Source organism: Anarrhichthys ocellatus, unplaced genomic scaffold, assembly GCF_004355925.1.
Source record: "Anarrhichthys ocellatus isolate YVR2014 unplaced genomic scaffold, GSC_Weel_1.0 scaffold16, whole genome shotgun sequence".
NCBI classification, from domain to species: Eukaryota; Metazoa; Chordata; class Actinopteri; order Perciformes; family Anarhichadidae; genus Anarrhichthys; species Anarrhichthys ocellatus.
The window spans coordinates 3,318,898-3,334,322 of NW_022280046.1; the positions used below are offsets into that span (position 1 = coordinate 3,318,898).

Genomic DNA, 15,425 nt, shown 5'->3' on the forward strand with positions numbered 1-15,425 from the left:
GTAGCTCTTTATTTCAATACTCTTTTATCAGTTTGTTTCACAGCAGAGTCCGTTAACTTAGTTTTAGCTACAGTTTGCAGCTATGCTAGCCACTAGCTTAAGTAAAGGCTATTTAATGGTCTGATAATATTATAGATTAGTATATAGTATTTTTTTAAATATTATCTAATTTATATAACAATACAAAGATGAGTGTGCGTCACTTTTAAATCATTACTAAGTTGTTCACATCTTCTGCTACAGGTTGTCTATGTGTAATAACCCTGACAACCAACATATGTCTCTGTGTGTGTTGGGGATGCACCAAAACATGCACCGCTGCCTGTTTAGCATCTTTCTGGGATCCTGTTACACGATAGTATCAGGTTCAGTGTTTACTAAACTCTACCGGAACACAGACTTGGAATGACTGATATGCAATTATGCAGACGGACTGGCTATTAACATGCATCTGTTACAACAAGGAACATAAAGGATCTGCCTAAAGATTGATACTAACTGTTAGTACCAACCGGGAAGTGTGCTCATTAGTAACCAACTCCTGCTTTCCTAGTAATGAAAGCAGGCTTTGAGACTGCAGCTTTTTAGCAGAAAATCTGCTTTACAAACTAGAAAACGTGGGTGTTCAAAAAAAACGTGTGTGACATAAAGGTGCATTGGTTGCATTATGGGAAATGCAGGATCCAGCTTTTTTTTTTTTTAGCTTGACCCATGCTAGAAACTCAAATCTGGATCTGATGTATTGTTTTGCTCAATTCTTTAATCCATCTCATGAGAGTCTCCCAACTTTATGGAAGTGCAATGCAACTTTTTTAAAGAGCATGAGGCTTCAAATAATAACTGACGTCTTTTGTCAACATTCACCCCACTTATCTTGGACCGTAATTTCGTGAGTCACTGCATTCTAGGCGACAATTTAATAGACGGTAGCTTGAAACCCAACCCAAACCCAACCCAATCCCTTCTTGAATCCTTTTTCTCGAAATCTGCTCAGATGCAGAAGCATCTTTTTTACCAAGAAAGTTAAGAGTTATTAATCAAGACTAACGTTACTATAGCTGGCTTACTGATATTATTTCTCCTGCATTCATGGGTTTTTCATTCCAACCAACTACTCTGAGTTACCACGATCAGAGTGGTTGTTAAATGTACTATTTGTTAAGTTGTTTCAACACAAATAACCATATTTCTCTTTCTGATACTTGTGTTTACATCAGTATGAGCAGATGCACTCATTATGGCCGTCAGTGCCAGTTTAAAAACAGCTTTTCTTTACTTTACTCCACGTCTAACTGTGGCATTCAACAGGTCCTGCAGGGAGAACTGCATCATGATTCCTTCGGGGGCCAAATTAACAACAAAAGACTCTCAGGGATCTATAGAGGGACAATTGTTCACTACAGTGTTGCCTTGTTTGAGATGTTAGGCCAGTTTAAACAGAAGAGGTATAATGTTGTTCGACAAGATGGTGAAAGAAACTAACCTCTCGGACCGGTCGGGCAACATTGTGTATGTATGAGGTGACGACTGAGCAGACGGGGAGGCATATGTGTGTTTGAATAGTGTCCCTATGACTTCTGGTCACGGATGATAGAATACAATACTTCTCTAAGATTTTAGATTCTTACTTTTATAAACTTTCTGCTGACAAAACATTTAACTTTACCCCCATTGTATTCATGACCGCAGCTATTTCCACTTATCAAATATCCTAAAAATCAATTCATGCACCTCTGCAGTACAATATGTATTATTTATTTACATAAAAATGGATAAAAACATAGCCCAAAAAATGTGCCAGTGTACACAGAAAAAAAAAATGCAAAAGGTTCCTTACAGATGAGAACTATTTACAAATTTATCTCCATGTTTCACCCTCACAATAATACATAATTCTTCACTTCCACTTTTTCCCCCAGTGCAGTAATGGTAAAGATGGGATGAATTACTGCACTGCTTGAATCACACAACTATCCTGTATCATAATAATGTTAGAATGAGGCTACCTTTTAGCCCATAATGAATCTCATCTGTAGCCACATTAAACTGCAGCCCTGGCTCTGCCACTCACATCATTTAACACTTATGCCTTCAAGTAGCCTATAACTTGTCCTAATGTTGACACAGTGTAACACTCAACGAGACCTAAAGTGATTCTGCTTCACTTAATAGTGAGTTTACAGGGATTTCACAATATTTACGGTGTTTGATATCTTACCACTAAAATAGCCTATTCCTAGAATATTTCATATGGTCACAAATGAATTGAACTTTATGTTATGAGCATGTTTTATGTTATTACTATAATACTCCAGAATATTACAGACAGTTTTACTAAAGTGGGTTAGATTTGTAATGTTATGAAATCATTGAGTAACTACCATTGCTTCTTCCTAGAATATTTCCCACTCTCAGTCCCTTCTGCAAATTGCTGTGTCCGTCTCTAGGTAGTTTTCCTCGTGCATAGGTTTTTTGTGTCGTCTACATGGAGACCCAGATGTGTGACACGTGCTTCTCATAGGTCGGCCTCATAGGGTCTGCCGCTGTAGGAGGTGTTGACTGACGGGGCTGCTGGGCTCTTGGCCCGGGGGAAGGACACATCCTCATCCAGGGAGTCCTTCGAGTAGGGAACGCTGCTGGCGCTGCTCCTGGGCCGGCTCAGGCTTGGCACTTCAACTCGTCTCGCGGGCTGCTTCTGATTTCTGAACCGGGGGCCCGTGACCTCCTCGACGCGTGTCTCCCCTCGGTTCTTTCCTCCACAGCAACGGCAGATCCCGATGAACATGACGGCGCCGCCCAGGATTTCGAATATCCCGCCGATGTAGCCCAGGATGATGCAGTAGCCGACACGCACGTTTATGCGAGGGGTCAGCGTTGAGATGTCTTCGAGGATGTGGGTGTACCAGGCGATGGGTATGATGACCATGACTCCTGAGAGGAAGATCAACAGTCCGCCCAGGCCGGCCACGACCCATTTAGGCCTGTCTCTCCAGCAGCGGACCCCCGGGATGGCCACGGCCAGCCCGATCAGAGTCACGATGAGGGAGGCCACCATCAAACCCTGGGCGACCTCGATGACCTGGTTGCCGAAATACAAGGTGTCCTGCAGGTTACAATTAATCCTCGTGTCTGTCGAGGTGGACCTGCAGATCTCCCAGATGCCTTGCTGGATGAACTCATTTACCGGAGTGTTGGGGAGGTCGTTGAGGGTCCTCCAGTTTGGTGCCACGGTGGCTGTCAGGTTCAGGATCCATCCGCAGGGAGCCAAAACCATCCCGAAGATCAGGATGCCCGGGGTGCGCAAAGACAACCGGATCCACTCTTGCGTTGATCGTCTCGGCATGGTTGCCGTTGCTTTTGTTACTGTTGCTGATGTGTGTGTGTGTGCGCGTACACCCAAACTGGTAATCTAATCTAGACAGCTGAGCGACTGAGTTTTGACAGTCCCAACAGCTGCTCTTAAGAAACAAGTCCGACTGAAACCTACTAGTAGGCGGGGCTTTAGCCTTGCCCGTCTGCCTCAGTCCCCAAATAGGACAGGTGTGGCGCTCAGTGCCGACAGCTATTTCATCTTCACCTGCAGCAGAGAGGACGGGAGTTTCGGCCAAGCTTTTATCATGCAAATATGCGATAAGTGATAAAGAAGAAGAAAAAGTAGATTTTTCGTCGTGCCTGTGTCATCAGCTGATAAAATGATATAAATGATAAAAACTTCTGTATTTATACCCCTTTGATTAATAAGATTGTAGTCCTCAAATCCCGATTAAATTACTTATTAAAAAATAATCTAAACGACTCAGATGAAATATACTGTATGTGTCTGCCTATAGACTTATACAGGCCACCACATAAACAATCACACAATGATTAATAGGAGCTTTGCCACATATATTGATTTCGTCGACTTAAAGATGAACGTAGTTTTATTTTGTCTAAATTTTGTTCAACAGGAGCCTTAACAACCTATTTAACACAATGGTGGTTGGGATGCAATTAATACAATGAAACAAGGATGAAACTTTTAATTAAGTGGTAAATCAAAGACACGCACTTCAGACTGCTATTTTTGCAAATTTAACTTGTTTATTTTTGGACGTCTTCATTACAAAATGCATTAGCTTTCCCAGTGAGGTAATCAGCTTTGGAAGACCAAGTCAGACTTCATGATAAAAATGGAATGTAGTTGTGCAGGAAGCACAAATACCGTTCTGCCTCGTTGCGTTTGTCTTCTCGTCCTCTCTCCTTCTACATATTTGTATCTGCACATCTGTCTGTTTCTATTTACCTCTTTGTTTATATCGCCGTTTCTCTCTTTCTGACCACCCCTGCTCTTTTGGAGGTTTCCTCTCAAGTCATTCTGTTATCTCCATGAAAGTGGATTATTCACAAATGCTACTAAAGTCCCTTCATAGGGTAAAGTAGTTCAATGTGATTGATGCTCAAGAGTCCGGACATGAACAACATCAGTGTGCAAAGACCCATACAGCTTGCGGTGTGAGTGTGACTCTCACACAAGCTGTTATCCCACATGAACGTGATTAAGTTGCTAATGAAGTGAACAACCTGAGATTAGCTGATGATACGCCCAGAGACTACATTGTTTAACCACTCCTCCATTTTAAGTGGTCATCAATATCCCATTCGATTTTTACTGCTTAAGTTTTGTGATTATACCTGCTATAGAGTTACCCTCTTATAACTTTTATTTTGAAAGACTGACAATAGGAAAAACCTCCTATTTCAGTAGGAAGTTGAGTACACTGGCAACCGACACCTGACCAGCTGAGTTTTTCCATTATCTCTAAATGTGTTAAATTCACACGAGCGCACACTGGCTGCACAAATTCAAACTGTCAAGTCGCATGTTCGTGAGGGCGTTGGGGTTGCTTTGTGTTGGTTAGGAATTGTTTTTCAGGTCCTGGGTTGAGCTTTGACACACAAAGAGCCGCTGAAGGAAGTATGAGAGGTATGTCAACCAACCGACCTGACGGAAGCTCGCATACTCGTCCCGTGACATAACAGCCCTGTTTTATGACTTCTACAAGCTGAAGCATAGTTGTAGCAGTTGTCACCGCATGTGATCAGCTGTCACATCCCTCATTTACTTGCGGAAGAACACATAGAAAAAACTACAGAGGATCTATTGTGAAACATTGTATATTTCCATGGCTGTTTGGTGCTGATACTAAAAACCCCACTACTACTACTAGTAGTAGCCTACTGTGGCAGATGTATTTTAAGGTGCAGAAAATGACAGATGATGACTTCCGGTGATGAACCAGTTAGACCTTTTTGGCTTCAAACTGAGATGATGGCTTTTCAAACACACCCTCCACAGTTGAAACAAAGCTTGAAAAGCTCTCTGCTCTTTTATTGACAGTTTTGATAAGAAGCTCGTAAGAAAACGTTTCTCTTCTTCTTCTAGCTCATTTTTTTAGATAAAATGTTCTTTTAAGTAAATTGTTTTTATTCCATTTTTGCCCGTTTTTGGAATACTACTTTTTTTGTGTCATGTTTTCTCAAGATAAATAAAGAAAAAAAAAAGTTGTTTAAACGTGTCATATGTGTGTATACAAAATAACACCACCTGGAGATTAAAGGAGTTATAAATTACAAATCATGGCTGAGTTAAAGCTTTTTTAATGTTTTTATTTCTGCATGTCACCATGATGCGGCATTTTTTTTTTTTTGATGTTGTGTCATCTACATCCACACTTTCATTTGTAGCACATTTGTATTGCAGGTCTCTTCACAATTAATAATGTATTCACAAAGTGCTATTATTTATTGGATAGTTTGGTCCTGAGCATTCGTCATCACGTATGAGCATGAATTGTGTACGCCATGCATGTGATCCATTTGAAGAAAAGTATAGAAATTCAATTTTTTCTACTTGAGAAATTGTTGTCGATGAAGTGTTAATGAACCAAGAGGAGAAAAGACTGATACACAACAAAGGGGCAAATTAGTTTATTGCAAATCAAAAAGGACAGACCACTCTATTTACTTGGTTTTGTTCAGAGAAACTTATGCTTATATCTTTCAGGGTTTATTCAAGTTTATGAACAAAATAAATGTTGCAGCCTATCTGCTGTCATCTGGTGGCCAATTAATTAAACTATTACAATATTCTGTTATCTGTATTAAGTGTCTATTTCATCATGTTGGGGTAGTTTTTCATCTGGGTAAATGGTGTCTTTCTGCAGTACAAAACATGCAGCTCAGCTCAGGAAAACTGTACATTTAATTGTCAAAATACACAGATTGTATGTTGACGTATACAGTAGTCTGGGATATACCCCTTAGATTTTTTTAATGAAATGTGTAGCTTGAGTAGTGCTGAGGTGGACTATAAAGACCAGTGTGGAAACTAACATGGCAGAGTGGTGTCGGCTGAGTCACCTGTCAATCAATCAAACACACATTACTTTAAGCTTCTTTGATTAATTATTACAATAAAATAATAGTTTTTTTTGTGCTAATACATACATTAGACAACTATTAAAAGCAGCGAAATTAGATCTTTGTAAAATGTTATTTCTGTAAAAAGATAAAGAAGGGTATGGTATGTATTTATTTTTCATATGGTAACATAATGTACTAGTTTAATGCTACATCTTGTCTGTACACTGTTGTATAGTTTGTCATTCCTGTTGTGTAATGTTGTATACATGTTGTGTAAAACGTTTACTAAAAATTCTATAGTCACACATACAGTTCTATGTGCAATTTTGTACATACTGAAATTACGTAATTTGACGGTATATTCTTATATTACGTGTTTTAGGTGTTTGTTGTATTTGCGGTGTAACAGCTCCTGTATCCTGAAGCTATTACCAACAACCTCCACTAGATGGTAGTATTGTGTGCAGCCAGGCCAGACATCATTCAACTCCTCTACTGCTAAAATAACACCTCACATATTAACATAACATGGACATTGACTCAACAAAGTCCAATAACTCAATTGATTGTATCTGCTAAGTATGCGTCATAAGCTAAATGAATAGTTTAATTCATTTTGCTACATAACTAGCACACTTGAGAACATGTAAACTCAGTACCACCAGGTGTAGGCTGCATAAACACAACTCAAAATGAAACATAAATAGAACAAATTTAAGATGCATACAATGAATAAATAAATAGATAAAGGTAAACACGTTTCATTTGTGTAAAAGTTAGGCCCAACGTTCCTATATTTTCATTGGGTTCTCCTTTTGAATTAGAGTAAACATGCAAATCCCTAGCTTTAAAACCTCCCAAAATAATTATTATTTTAAATAATTTCATCCAATAAGTAAAGGGGAAAACACACATTTTGTAATACAAACATTTTACAGAGAAAAATAAAACACTTAAAATGAGATGAATACATTTGTGTAAACGGTCAAGAAACCACATTTTAAGAACGTATTTAGTCTGTAGTTCTGCACACATATGATGTTCCTCATGAAGTTATTCTGATATTTTACTAAAGGTTGATTAAACCGTTTTGGAGAGAGTCCATTCATGTAATCTCAGTAAACCCCGGAGCGGAAGTTGGACTCTCCTGGGCAGGAAATTGTCGGCAGTGTTTTTGTTGCTAGTGGGGACTGTTGTGTTGTGAAAATGGCGACGCCTCGTCGCTCCTCTCAGCAGCAGCAGCAGCAGCAGCAGCCAAACTCCCTGCTGTCGTCCCCGCCCCGCAGCTCCTCTCGCCCTGCCACCCCGCTTGGCTCTCCGCCGACACCCACCGACGATGCCACCCCGCTTACCCGAGGAGGCGCGATGGAGAACAGGGTTGACGGTGAGGGAACCCCTGCTTCTCCCACCACCACCACCACCTCCCCAGCTCTGGCCCTCACCGTCAGCAGCAGCAGCAGCAGCACTAGCAGCAGCGCTAGCTCCCCGACAACCACCGAAGGTAGCGGGACCAGCCCCAGCTCTACGCCCGACTCCGGCAGCGGGGACGCGGGCAGCAGCAGCAGTAGCAGCGGTAGCAGCAGCGGCGGCGGCGGCGGCGGTGGTGGTGCAAACGGGGCTTTCAGGGAGCTGTTTGAAGCCTGTCGGACCGGGGATGTTTCGAGGGTGAAGAAACAAGTGGATGCGCTGAACGTGAACGCAAAAGACATGGCAGGACGTAAATCAACACCCCTGCATTTCGCTGCAGGTAAACATAACGGAAATCACCATTTGAAGAAACGTAATCTTTTTCAGTCCGTCAATGCAGCTGCAGACATGCTTTCAGGGCGTGGGAGTGGCCAGCAAGTAGCTAATACACATTGGCAGACATTAGCCATTAGCTGCACAACAACAGTTTTCAGGATAATGCAATCAACGGTTCAGTTAATTATCAATAGCATTAATGTAACAGTTACCATGCTGCACCCATGTTATATGTTACACTACTGGTTATTTAAATCTGGCCTAATGCTGACTTTTCTTGTCTAAAACAAATGCCCCATCCCTCTTTCTCAGTTGGTAAACTTTGAAGTATTTGAAATTGAGTATTAGTATTAATTATGTGTTAATGTTACTAATGACCACATAACAGCAGAAAGTGGCTTTGAGGATATTGCACTGTAATGCGTGTGGAACAGCTACTTATTATTGTTGTAGTGAAATGATTCCCAACAGTGTGGAGGAAGCATCTTTTCTATGGCTGCCATCCAGTGTTGTGCAAATAAGGCGTCGCTGGGTCACATCAGAATCCCAAATAATACAGGTGTAAAGGACAGGTGTGGGTGCAACAATTCCATCATTTCAGCGGTAATGTTGCCCTTTTTCTTAGAATAGTCACCAATAGATGGGAGGACAATGTTCATTTGTTGAAAATGTGGAAGTTATCTTCAGATTTGTGCAACATTTGAGTAGAAACATACTTTAAAATAATCAACGAAGGGGCTGAGATCTCAGTTTATGAGTTCATGACGGATGTCATATTTAAACTTCATTTTTGCTACAAGCGAGACATAAAGAAGACTCAATCATCTCGACAATACATCATAATTCATTTTTTTCATTTTATTCCTCTCTGTACTTTTTTATGGTCCACGGCCATTAAAAAAAAAAAAGAGCTAATCTTCAGTTCAGCTCAGCTCTTCAGCTCCAGACTTGACTGCTTTTAATTCTTTCATCGGTGCAGATAAAAAAAAAAAAGAAGAAAGACTTTGCACAGCTGTTTTACATCTCAGGCCTTCTTAATCCCCAGCAGCTTGACGAATGAACCGATTCTCTCGAGTCCCGCGGCACGTTTGTAGTGAAGACATGGCGAGCTTCCCTTGTATGGTGCGTTTCCCAAACAGCTTGTCACGTGTGGCTCACAAAACAAATGAACAAAATGTATCAAAAAATACGTTTTTAGAGGAAACTATTAATTATGAACATGAGACAGATACAGCAGCCCGTTGTTTCAGCTGCTCCTTAATTCATCTGCCGCTTCTATCAACATCAATGACCAATTCAGAGTATCTGGAAACTTCTGCCAAAGTTGCGGATGTGATGTAAGAAGTAGTTTCATCTGGACGTCACAGTTCCAATGCTGTAACGCCGATCTCCTTCTTCTTTTTGCTCTCTCTCTCTCTCTCTCTCTCTCTCTCTCTCTCTCTCTCTCTCTCTGATGTCTATCTCAGGTTTTGGGCGGAGAGATGTGGTGGACCACCTGCTCCAGACAGGCGCCAACGTGCACGCGCGGGACGACGGGGGTCTGATCCCGCTTCACAACGCCTGCTCGTTCGGTCACTCCGAGGTGAGACTTTGCACAGCGACCCCTTTTGATGAAGTAGTATTCTTTTTTTCTTTTTCTTTTTTTGACTGCCTCTGCAGCACAGTGAGTTTTATTCACAAGAATTCGGTCCAAACATGCAAATCTGCTCTGTGACAGATGTGCTAATGCTTTTCATCTTCCCGGCCTTTAACCACGGTCGTCAATGGAGTAGTAATGGAATTTTAGAGCTTTTCTCTGAGAGCACTTTGCAACCACGTCAGGAGAAGCGCAGTGCTAATGCAGCTGTGTGATCACAGGGATGATCAGCGTTGTGATGAGAGTAAACACTGTCCAAACCGAAACCAATCACTCAGCCGCTGCTCAGAGGCACCTCTGAAAGCGGCTGTTTGCCTCTGGTTTATGTTTTTTTTTTGTTGAAGTGTGATTTTTTTTTTTTTTTTTTTTTTTCTTTTTTTTTTTTTTTTTTGTAGTGGAAGGTCGGGTGTTTCGGGGTTATAACTCTGCCGGAAAGTGGAGGAGTAAACCCTTAGAGTTGGGAACAAGTTGCTGCGTGCAGTAAAGGAGTATCTGGCCGTCTTATGACACGAGTGAGGTCAAAATGGAGTCTGAGATTGACGGGCACATTGTGCATTGCGTCGGACTGTTGACATTTTAAGGGAATGTGTTAAACTGCAATAGTTTTTAACCTCCGGTTCTGAAAAGTGAAGCGAACACGGAAGAGCCTTAAATTTGCATTCTGTCTCAGAATGGTTGCAGAAAGAAGTCCGGTCGTGTAGAAGTCAATGAGTAAATAAACCTACTTCTGACTTCGAGTTATTACCTCAGTAAACATTAACATCAGTTTATTTCTAAAAGGCTAAAAGTCTTCTTCAATACAGCATGATGTTCATTTAGTGAATGATGGTCCCATTAGAGACATGGCGCTTACGTCCACTACTTACATACAGTCTATGGATGTAATGTATGTTGGTGAAATGGATGAATGGATGCTTTCTGACAAAGCAACACTGATGCACTGAAAATACTATGTAACATGAAAAGAAAAGGTTTTGTCGAACAAAAAAAGTGTATTCCCTAATTTAAGGTAGTAAAACGAGTATCATTTTTTAAAAACTTCCAAATCTCGGGTATTGTGTTTGCACCAGAGTCAGAGTTTTCCAAACTTGCTTGATTAAGGCCCACCAACTTGAGTAGGGGAAAAACAACCATGAGGGGGGAAACTTGTAATTGGAATTGTATTTTTTTTTTGCCAAACAAAGAGAAAATGCAGATGTTCTGTATGCTGTTTTCAGGTGGTGTCCTTGCTGCTGTGTCAGGGGGCCGACCCGAACGCTCGCGACAACTGGAACTACACGCCACTCCACGAAGCTGCCATCAAGGGCAAGATAGACGTCTGTATAGGTAAGCACCGACAAACACGCCGCAGATTCAAACACAAGTCCATGTTAACGTGATTTGGATGCGTCGGTGTGTTTACATTAAATTGTCTAGGGGCATTTGGAGTTTTTTTTTTTTTTTTTTTTTTCTCTCTCTCGCCATCTGTTGACCCGGTAAAACTGAATTGGCCGTGTGAGCAGAACAGAAGCGTGTTGCTAGTTACCCCATTGCTTCCCGGATTTGCATCGTTCTCCGTGGGCGCAATAAAAGTCAGCGGTTGCTCTGTGGCATTTCTAAATAGGTTTCTAAATTGTGCAGCGGGTGTCGCCGTGGTGAATTTATGCGATATTAAATTCTCTCTCGTGTTCGTTCGGGCCCCTTTTTGTTTTAATTGTCTTCTTCTCCACCGCCCCACTAATTCACAACCTGGAGCTCCGTATAATCAATCAATAATATAACAATCAATGCAATCAATTTTTACAAACTATAATAAACCAACTGCTGACTGTTCTTTTCCATTCAGCATCAAGCAGCAAATAAGCTGCAAATTGCAATTACTGTGTTACTGCCTATTCTTAAGCCCACACGGGGGACAAAAGAGCATTGATTTCTTCGCACAATATACAAAGAACTTACAGTATATGAGCTCCCGCCAACGTGGGTTCATCATTTTTAGAACAGAAACAACACCACGGGATCAGTTCACAGCCCGAGGAAAACCTGAAGAAGGAAAGATCGGCACAGCACGACGACCATCTGAGCGGTAAAGTCATAGGACAATCTTTTATGATCTTAATGGAAAAGCGTTGCTCAGTGTGAGCAGCAATAACGGATGACTGCGATGATAGCCGGCGTCAGTGTGGAGTGCTGAGAGCAACCAGGAGGAAAAGCTGCTCCTGTTATTTTTATTTTTTTTTATTATGTCTACAGCAAGCTACGGCAGAATGTCAGGGCCCTCGATGACTGCGTAGAAGCTCAGGGCTTTGTGGAGCTCTGATGATTTATGAAGCATTTGACATGTGTGTATGTTTTCAATAATGCATGCGTTGGGGTTTATCTCTTTCAAATGGCTGGTTTAGCTTTTCCAGGTAATATAAGGCGATGTGGAAATGGCAGTAAAATGCTTAGGAACGTTTATTTTTGATATGTTGTGCATGCCAGTGTTGTGTGTCTGACAGTTGATTTTCATAGTATACGACGACAATCTGAAACCAATGGATGTATGAAAAGCCCTGTGGCAAATGGTCCGCAATAGTGTTGCGTGAACAGGACTTGTAGGGAAATATTACTGTTTGAATCGGTGATATTGTTGAGGACATTACAACAACATGGCAATGCCATTTGTATTTCTTTTTTTAAATGTCTCTTTTGAACCAGGTCTTCGCCATCACAGCATTAAGTCTCTTTTCTCTGGTGTTATTCAGAAAAGGTTAGTTTTGGTTTCCTGTCCTAGCGGCACAGTTACAAGCAAACCAAGGCATGTAAACAAAAAACAGCTGACCTCTTGACGCTTGCTTATTGGACAGAGTTTTGGTGGCCTGTCGTCCTGCCAGGTTACAGATTTGGCAGCAGAGTGAGAGTCGAATCAAAGTCTGATTCATCCGTAACTTCGGCTCGGCACGAAGGACGCTCTATCCTCTTCGTTGGTGTTCACGCAACTTGAGTAAGGAGTTAATCTTCTATTGCCGGACCTGCATCTCGGCGAGCTCGAGGTCTGGAGAAAATCTCATCAACAAACTTGGGATAAGAAGATCTTGGAAATCCTAAAGCAGCCATGCGATTGGCTCTGAGTTTAATAATCCGCCGCCTCCATAACTGTCTGTTCAGTACACGGTGTCCTCAGCTCTCCAATGTTCTCATTTCACTGGTTATCCATACCATAGGCCAACTGAGACTCCACCCAGATGTCAGTTAGGTTAATGACATGTAAATGCTGATGTCAACGGTGTTTGGTATTTGTACTTCAGGCATAATCACTCATAACCTCAAACCCCTGCTTTTTGAACGTATCTGTACGTGTGTTATTGAGGGTCCACTATTTATTACTTGGTTGAAATGACTTGCGGTATGCCTCGTCCAGGGGTTTTAGTTTAACTTGCTAAGGCCACTGTTAGGTGGCAGGATAAGACGGGTGCATTGGTTAAATTACGATAAGATGCTGTCAAATATTTTAATTAAACGCTCTATTATTGTTTGATGAAATATTCTCTAATAAAAATTGTGAAAATTGCCTGTTACAATATCTCTGTGCCCCAGAAGGGGGGCTTCAAACCAGCGATTTTGTTTTGGACAACTAACAGCCCAGAACCCAAAGATATAAATAAAAAAACAGAAAAGCAGTTTCATTTGAGAGGCGGAAAACAGTCAATCTTTGGCATTTTTTCCTGGATAATTGACTGAAACAAAAAGTATATTATCTATTTTATTTCTATTGATCAATATAGTCTCAGAACGACTTCCGGTGTAGACACCCGGTCAGTTTCAGATGTTTAATGCATTTATTTGTCGGCTCAGTTTGTACTAAAAGCAGCAGCACAGGAAAAAAAGTGTTCCTTATCTTATCTTTTTTTACGTTTGCCCAAATCATTGCCTTTAGCTCTCTGTCTAAGTGTAAAAATGTCAAAATGAAAATATAGACCAACTAATATTACTTATTGATACTTATTATTTCCCTAATTTACTTACTAATTAGACAGTCGTAAAATAATTGCTACAAATCTGACATTGTCCTGAAAACTAATCCTGTCTAAAAAAAGGGTGGTTGAGGTTGTCCAGAGAGAGCTATAGAAGGTATTACTGAAAAGTCGTGGCCATTAGAGACAAAACTGACAACGCAGAATTAGAAGTTGACAAGCAAATTGATTGGGAAACAGCAGTACAGTCTGGATTTGTGAACTACTCTAACCCGTATACATGTGTGAGTGCCGTCATTTCGCTCTCTGCCTCTCTATTGGCATATCTTTATCTTCTCCCCGTTGGGGGGGGGGGGTGTGTGTGTGTGTGTATAGCATTGGTGCAGAGCTAAATCATATTTTTGTGGTGGGGTGACTAAGGTCTGCGTCAGTGCTAGGGCAGAGGCGCATGTATGCATGTATGCATGTATGCATACACGTGCACACGCATACACACACACAATCAATACAGGCGAGCCCGGTTATCCTCCTCCTCTATCGTCCTCTCTGTCGGGTTTCAAGCGGAGTAGTTATGAGATCCACACAAGTTCAAAGGGCACGTGCACCGGGAACTGCTCCGCAATCACAACAGTTGGAAGTGAGATGGAGAGGACGACGGTGAGAGTGTTGACATTAGAGCCCTCAAAAGAGCGTATTTACCAAAAAAAAACCCCAAAAAAACACTGAGTGCAGGCAGTTTGTTATTCAGCTCATACCTGTTCAGTAGTCGCATGACTCTGCCCTCTCTCCTTTCCTCTACTCCTCCCCTTCTCATTTCTTCTCGTCTCCCTTTTCCTTTCTTTTCCTCCCCTCATGTCTCCTCTCTTCTCCTCCCCTGCTTCTCATCTCCTCTATTCTCTTCTTGTCTCCCTTTCCCTCTTGTCTCCTTTTCATTTATTTTTCCTCCCCCTCATTTCTCCTCTCCTCTTCTCCTCCGTTTTTACTACGCCCCGCTCTCTCTCTCTCTCTCTCTCTCTCTCTCTCGCTCTCTCCCTCTCCCTCTCCCTCTCAAGCACACAAACACTCTCGGTTTGTTTTGCTCTCCCTCCCCTCTTTTCGTCCTCTACCTCTCCCCTCTTCTCATCCCCCCCCCCACTCCTCTCATCTGGCTCCCCGCTGCATCGCTCAGTCAGTCGGAGAGGCGAGAGTCTCTCCACTCGCACTGCCTCGCCGCTGCTCGCTGCCTTGACTAGCCGTGGCAACCAGTCTCTCCTTTCCTCACCCATCCGAATTCCTTTTCACAGGCTTCCCGCGCTCCTCCATGGAGGTGGTGTTGTGTTTTGCAGCCGGTCACGTCGCCTCTTTTTGCGAGGTCCGCCGTTTGTCTGGCGGCGTGGTGTAGCGTAGCTTTCGCTGCTGTTGTTGTGGCATGTCTGTTTACATCAGCGGCATGGCTCGCAGGGCAGAGGCAGCCAGGGGCAGCCGAGAGAGCAGCGCTAGCAACAGAGGTGGAGCGGCCGGAGGAGGAGGTGGAGGAGGAGGAGTAGGAGAGAAATGCGAAGCAGGACGTGCAGCAGGAGGCAGAGGTGGAGGAAGAGGAGGGATAGCAGAGGAGCAAGTGGGAGAGAAAGGAGGAGGTCCGGGGAGAGCAGTTTACGGAGCAGGATGTGGTTCAGCGGCAGGAGGAGGAGGAGGAGGAGGAGGAGGAGGAGGAGGAGGAGGAGGAG

At 42.3% G+C, this 15,425-nt stretch overlaps 2 protein-coding genes across 4 annotated transcripts in view; one reads left to right on the plus strand and one right to left on the minus strand.

Moving 5' to 3' along the window:
- Positions 1-551: 551 nt before the first annotated feature.
- On the minus strand, positions 552-3,434 carry LOC116388184 (claudin-23-like). The gene is made up of 2 exons (XM_031855850.1): positions 2,509-3,434; positions 552-2,156 (listed from the first exon to the last, which is right to left on the minus strand). Exon 1 carries the CDS (start codon positions 3,341-3,343, stop codon positions 2,516-2,518), a length of 828 nt encoding a protein of 275 aa, XP_031711710.1. The 5' UTR covers positions 3,344-3,434; the 3' UTR covers positions 552-2,156; positions 2,509-2,515.
- A 4,141-nt stretch (positions 3,435-7,575) lies between these two features.
- LOC116388219 (poly [ADP-ribose] polymerase tankyrase-1-like) overlaps positions 7,576-15,425 on the plus strand; it is a 58,994-nt gene continuing 51,144 nt past the window's right edge. For all 3 annotated transcript variants that reach the window (XM_031855904.1, XM_031855905.1, XM_031855906.1), the window contains exons 1-3: positions 7,576-8,152; positions 9,615-9,730; positions 11,002-11,110. In XM_031855904.1, coding sequence (XP_031711764.1) covers positions 7,612-8,152; positions 9,615-9,730; positions 11,002-11,110 — 766 coding nt within the window. In that variant the 5' untranslated portion in view covers positions 7,576-7,611. The remainder of the gene's footprint in view (positions 8,153-9,614; positions 9,731-11,001; positions 11,111-15,425) is intronic.

What these genes read in the sequence shown, in the direction of transcription:
- LOC116388184 (XM_031855850.1), bottom strand. Translation starts at nt 3,343, where the DNA reads ATGCCGAGACGATCAACGCAAGAGTGGATCCGGTTGTCTTTGCGCACC.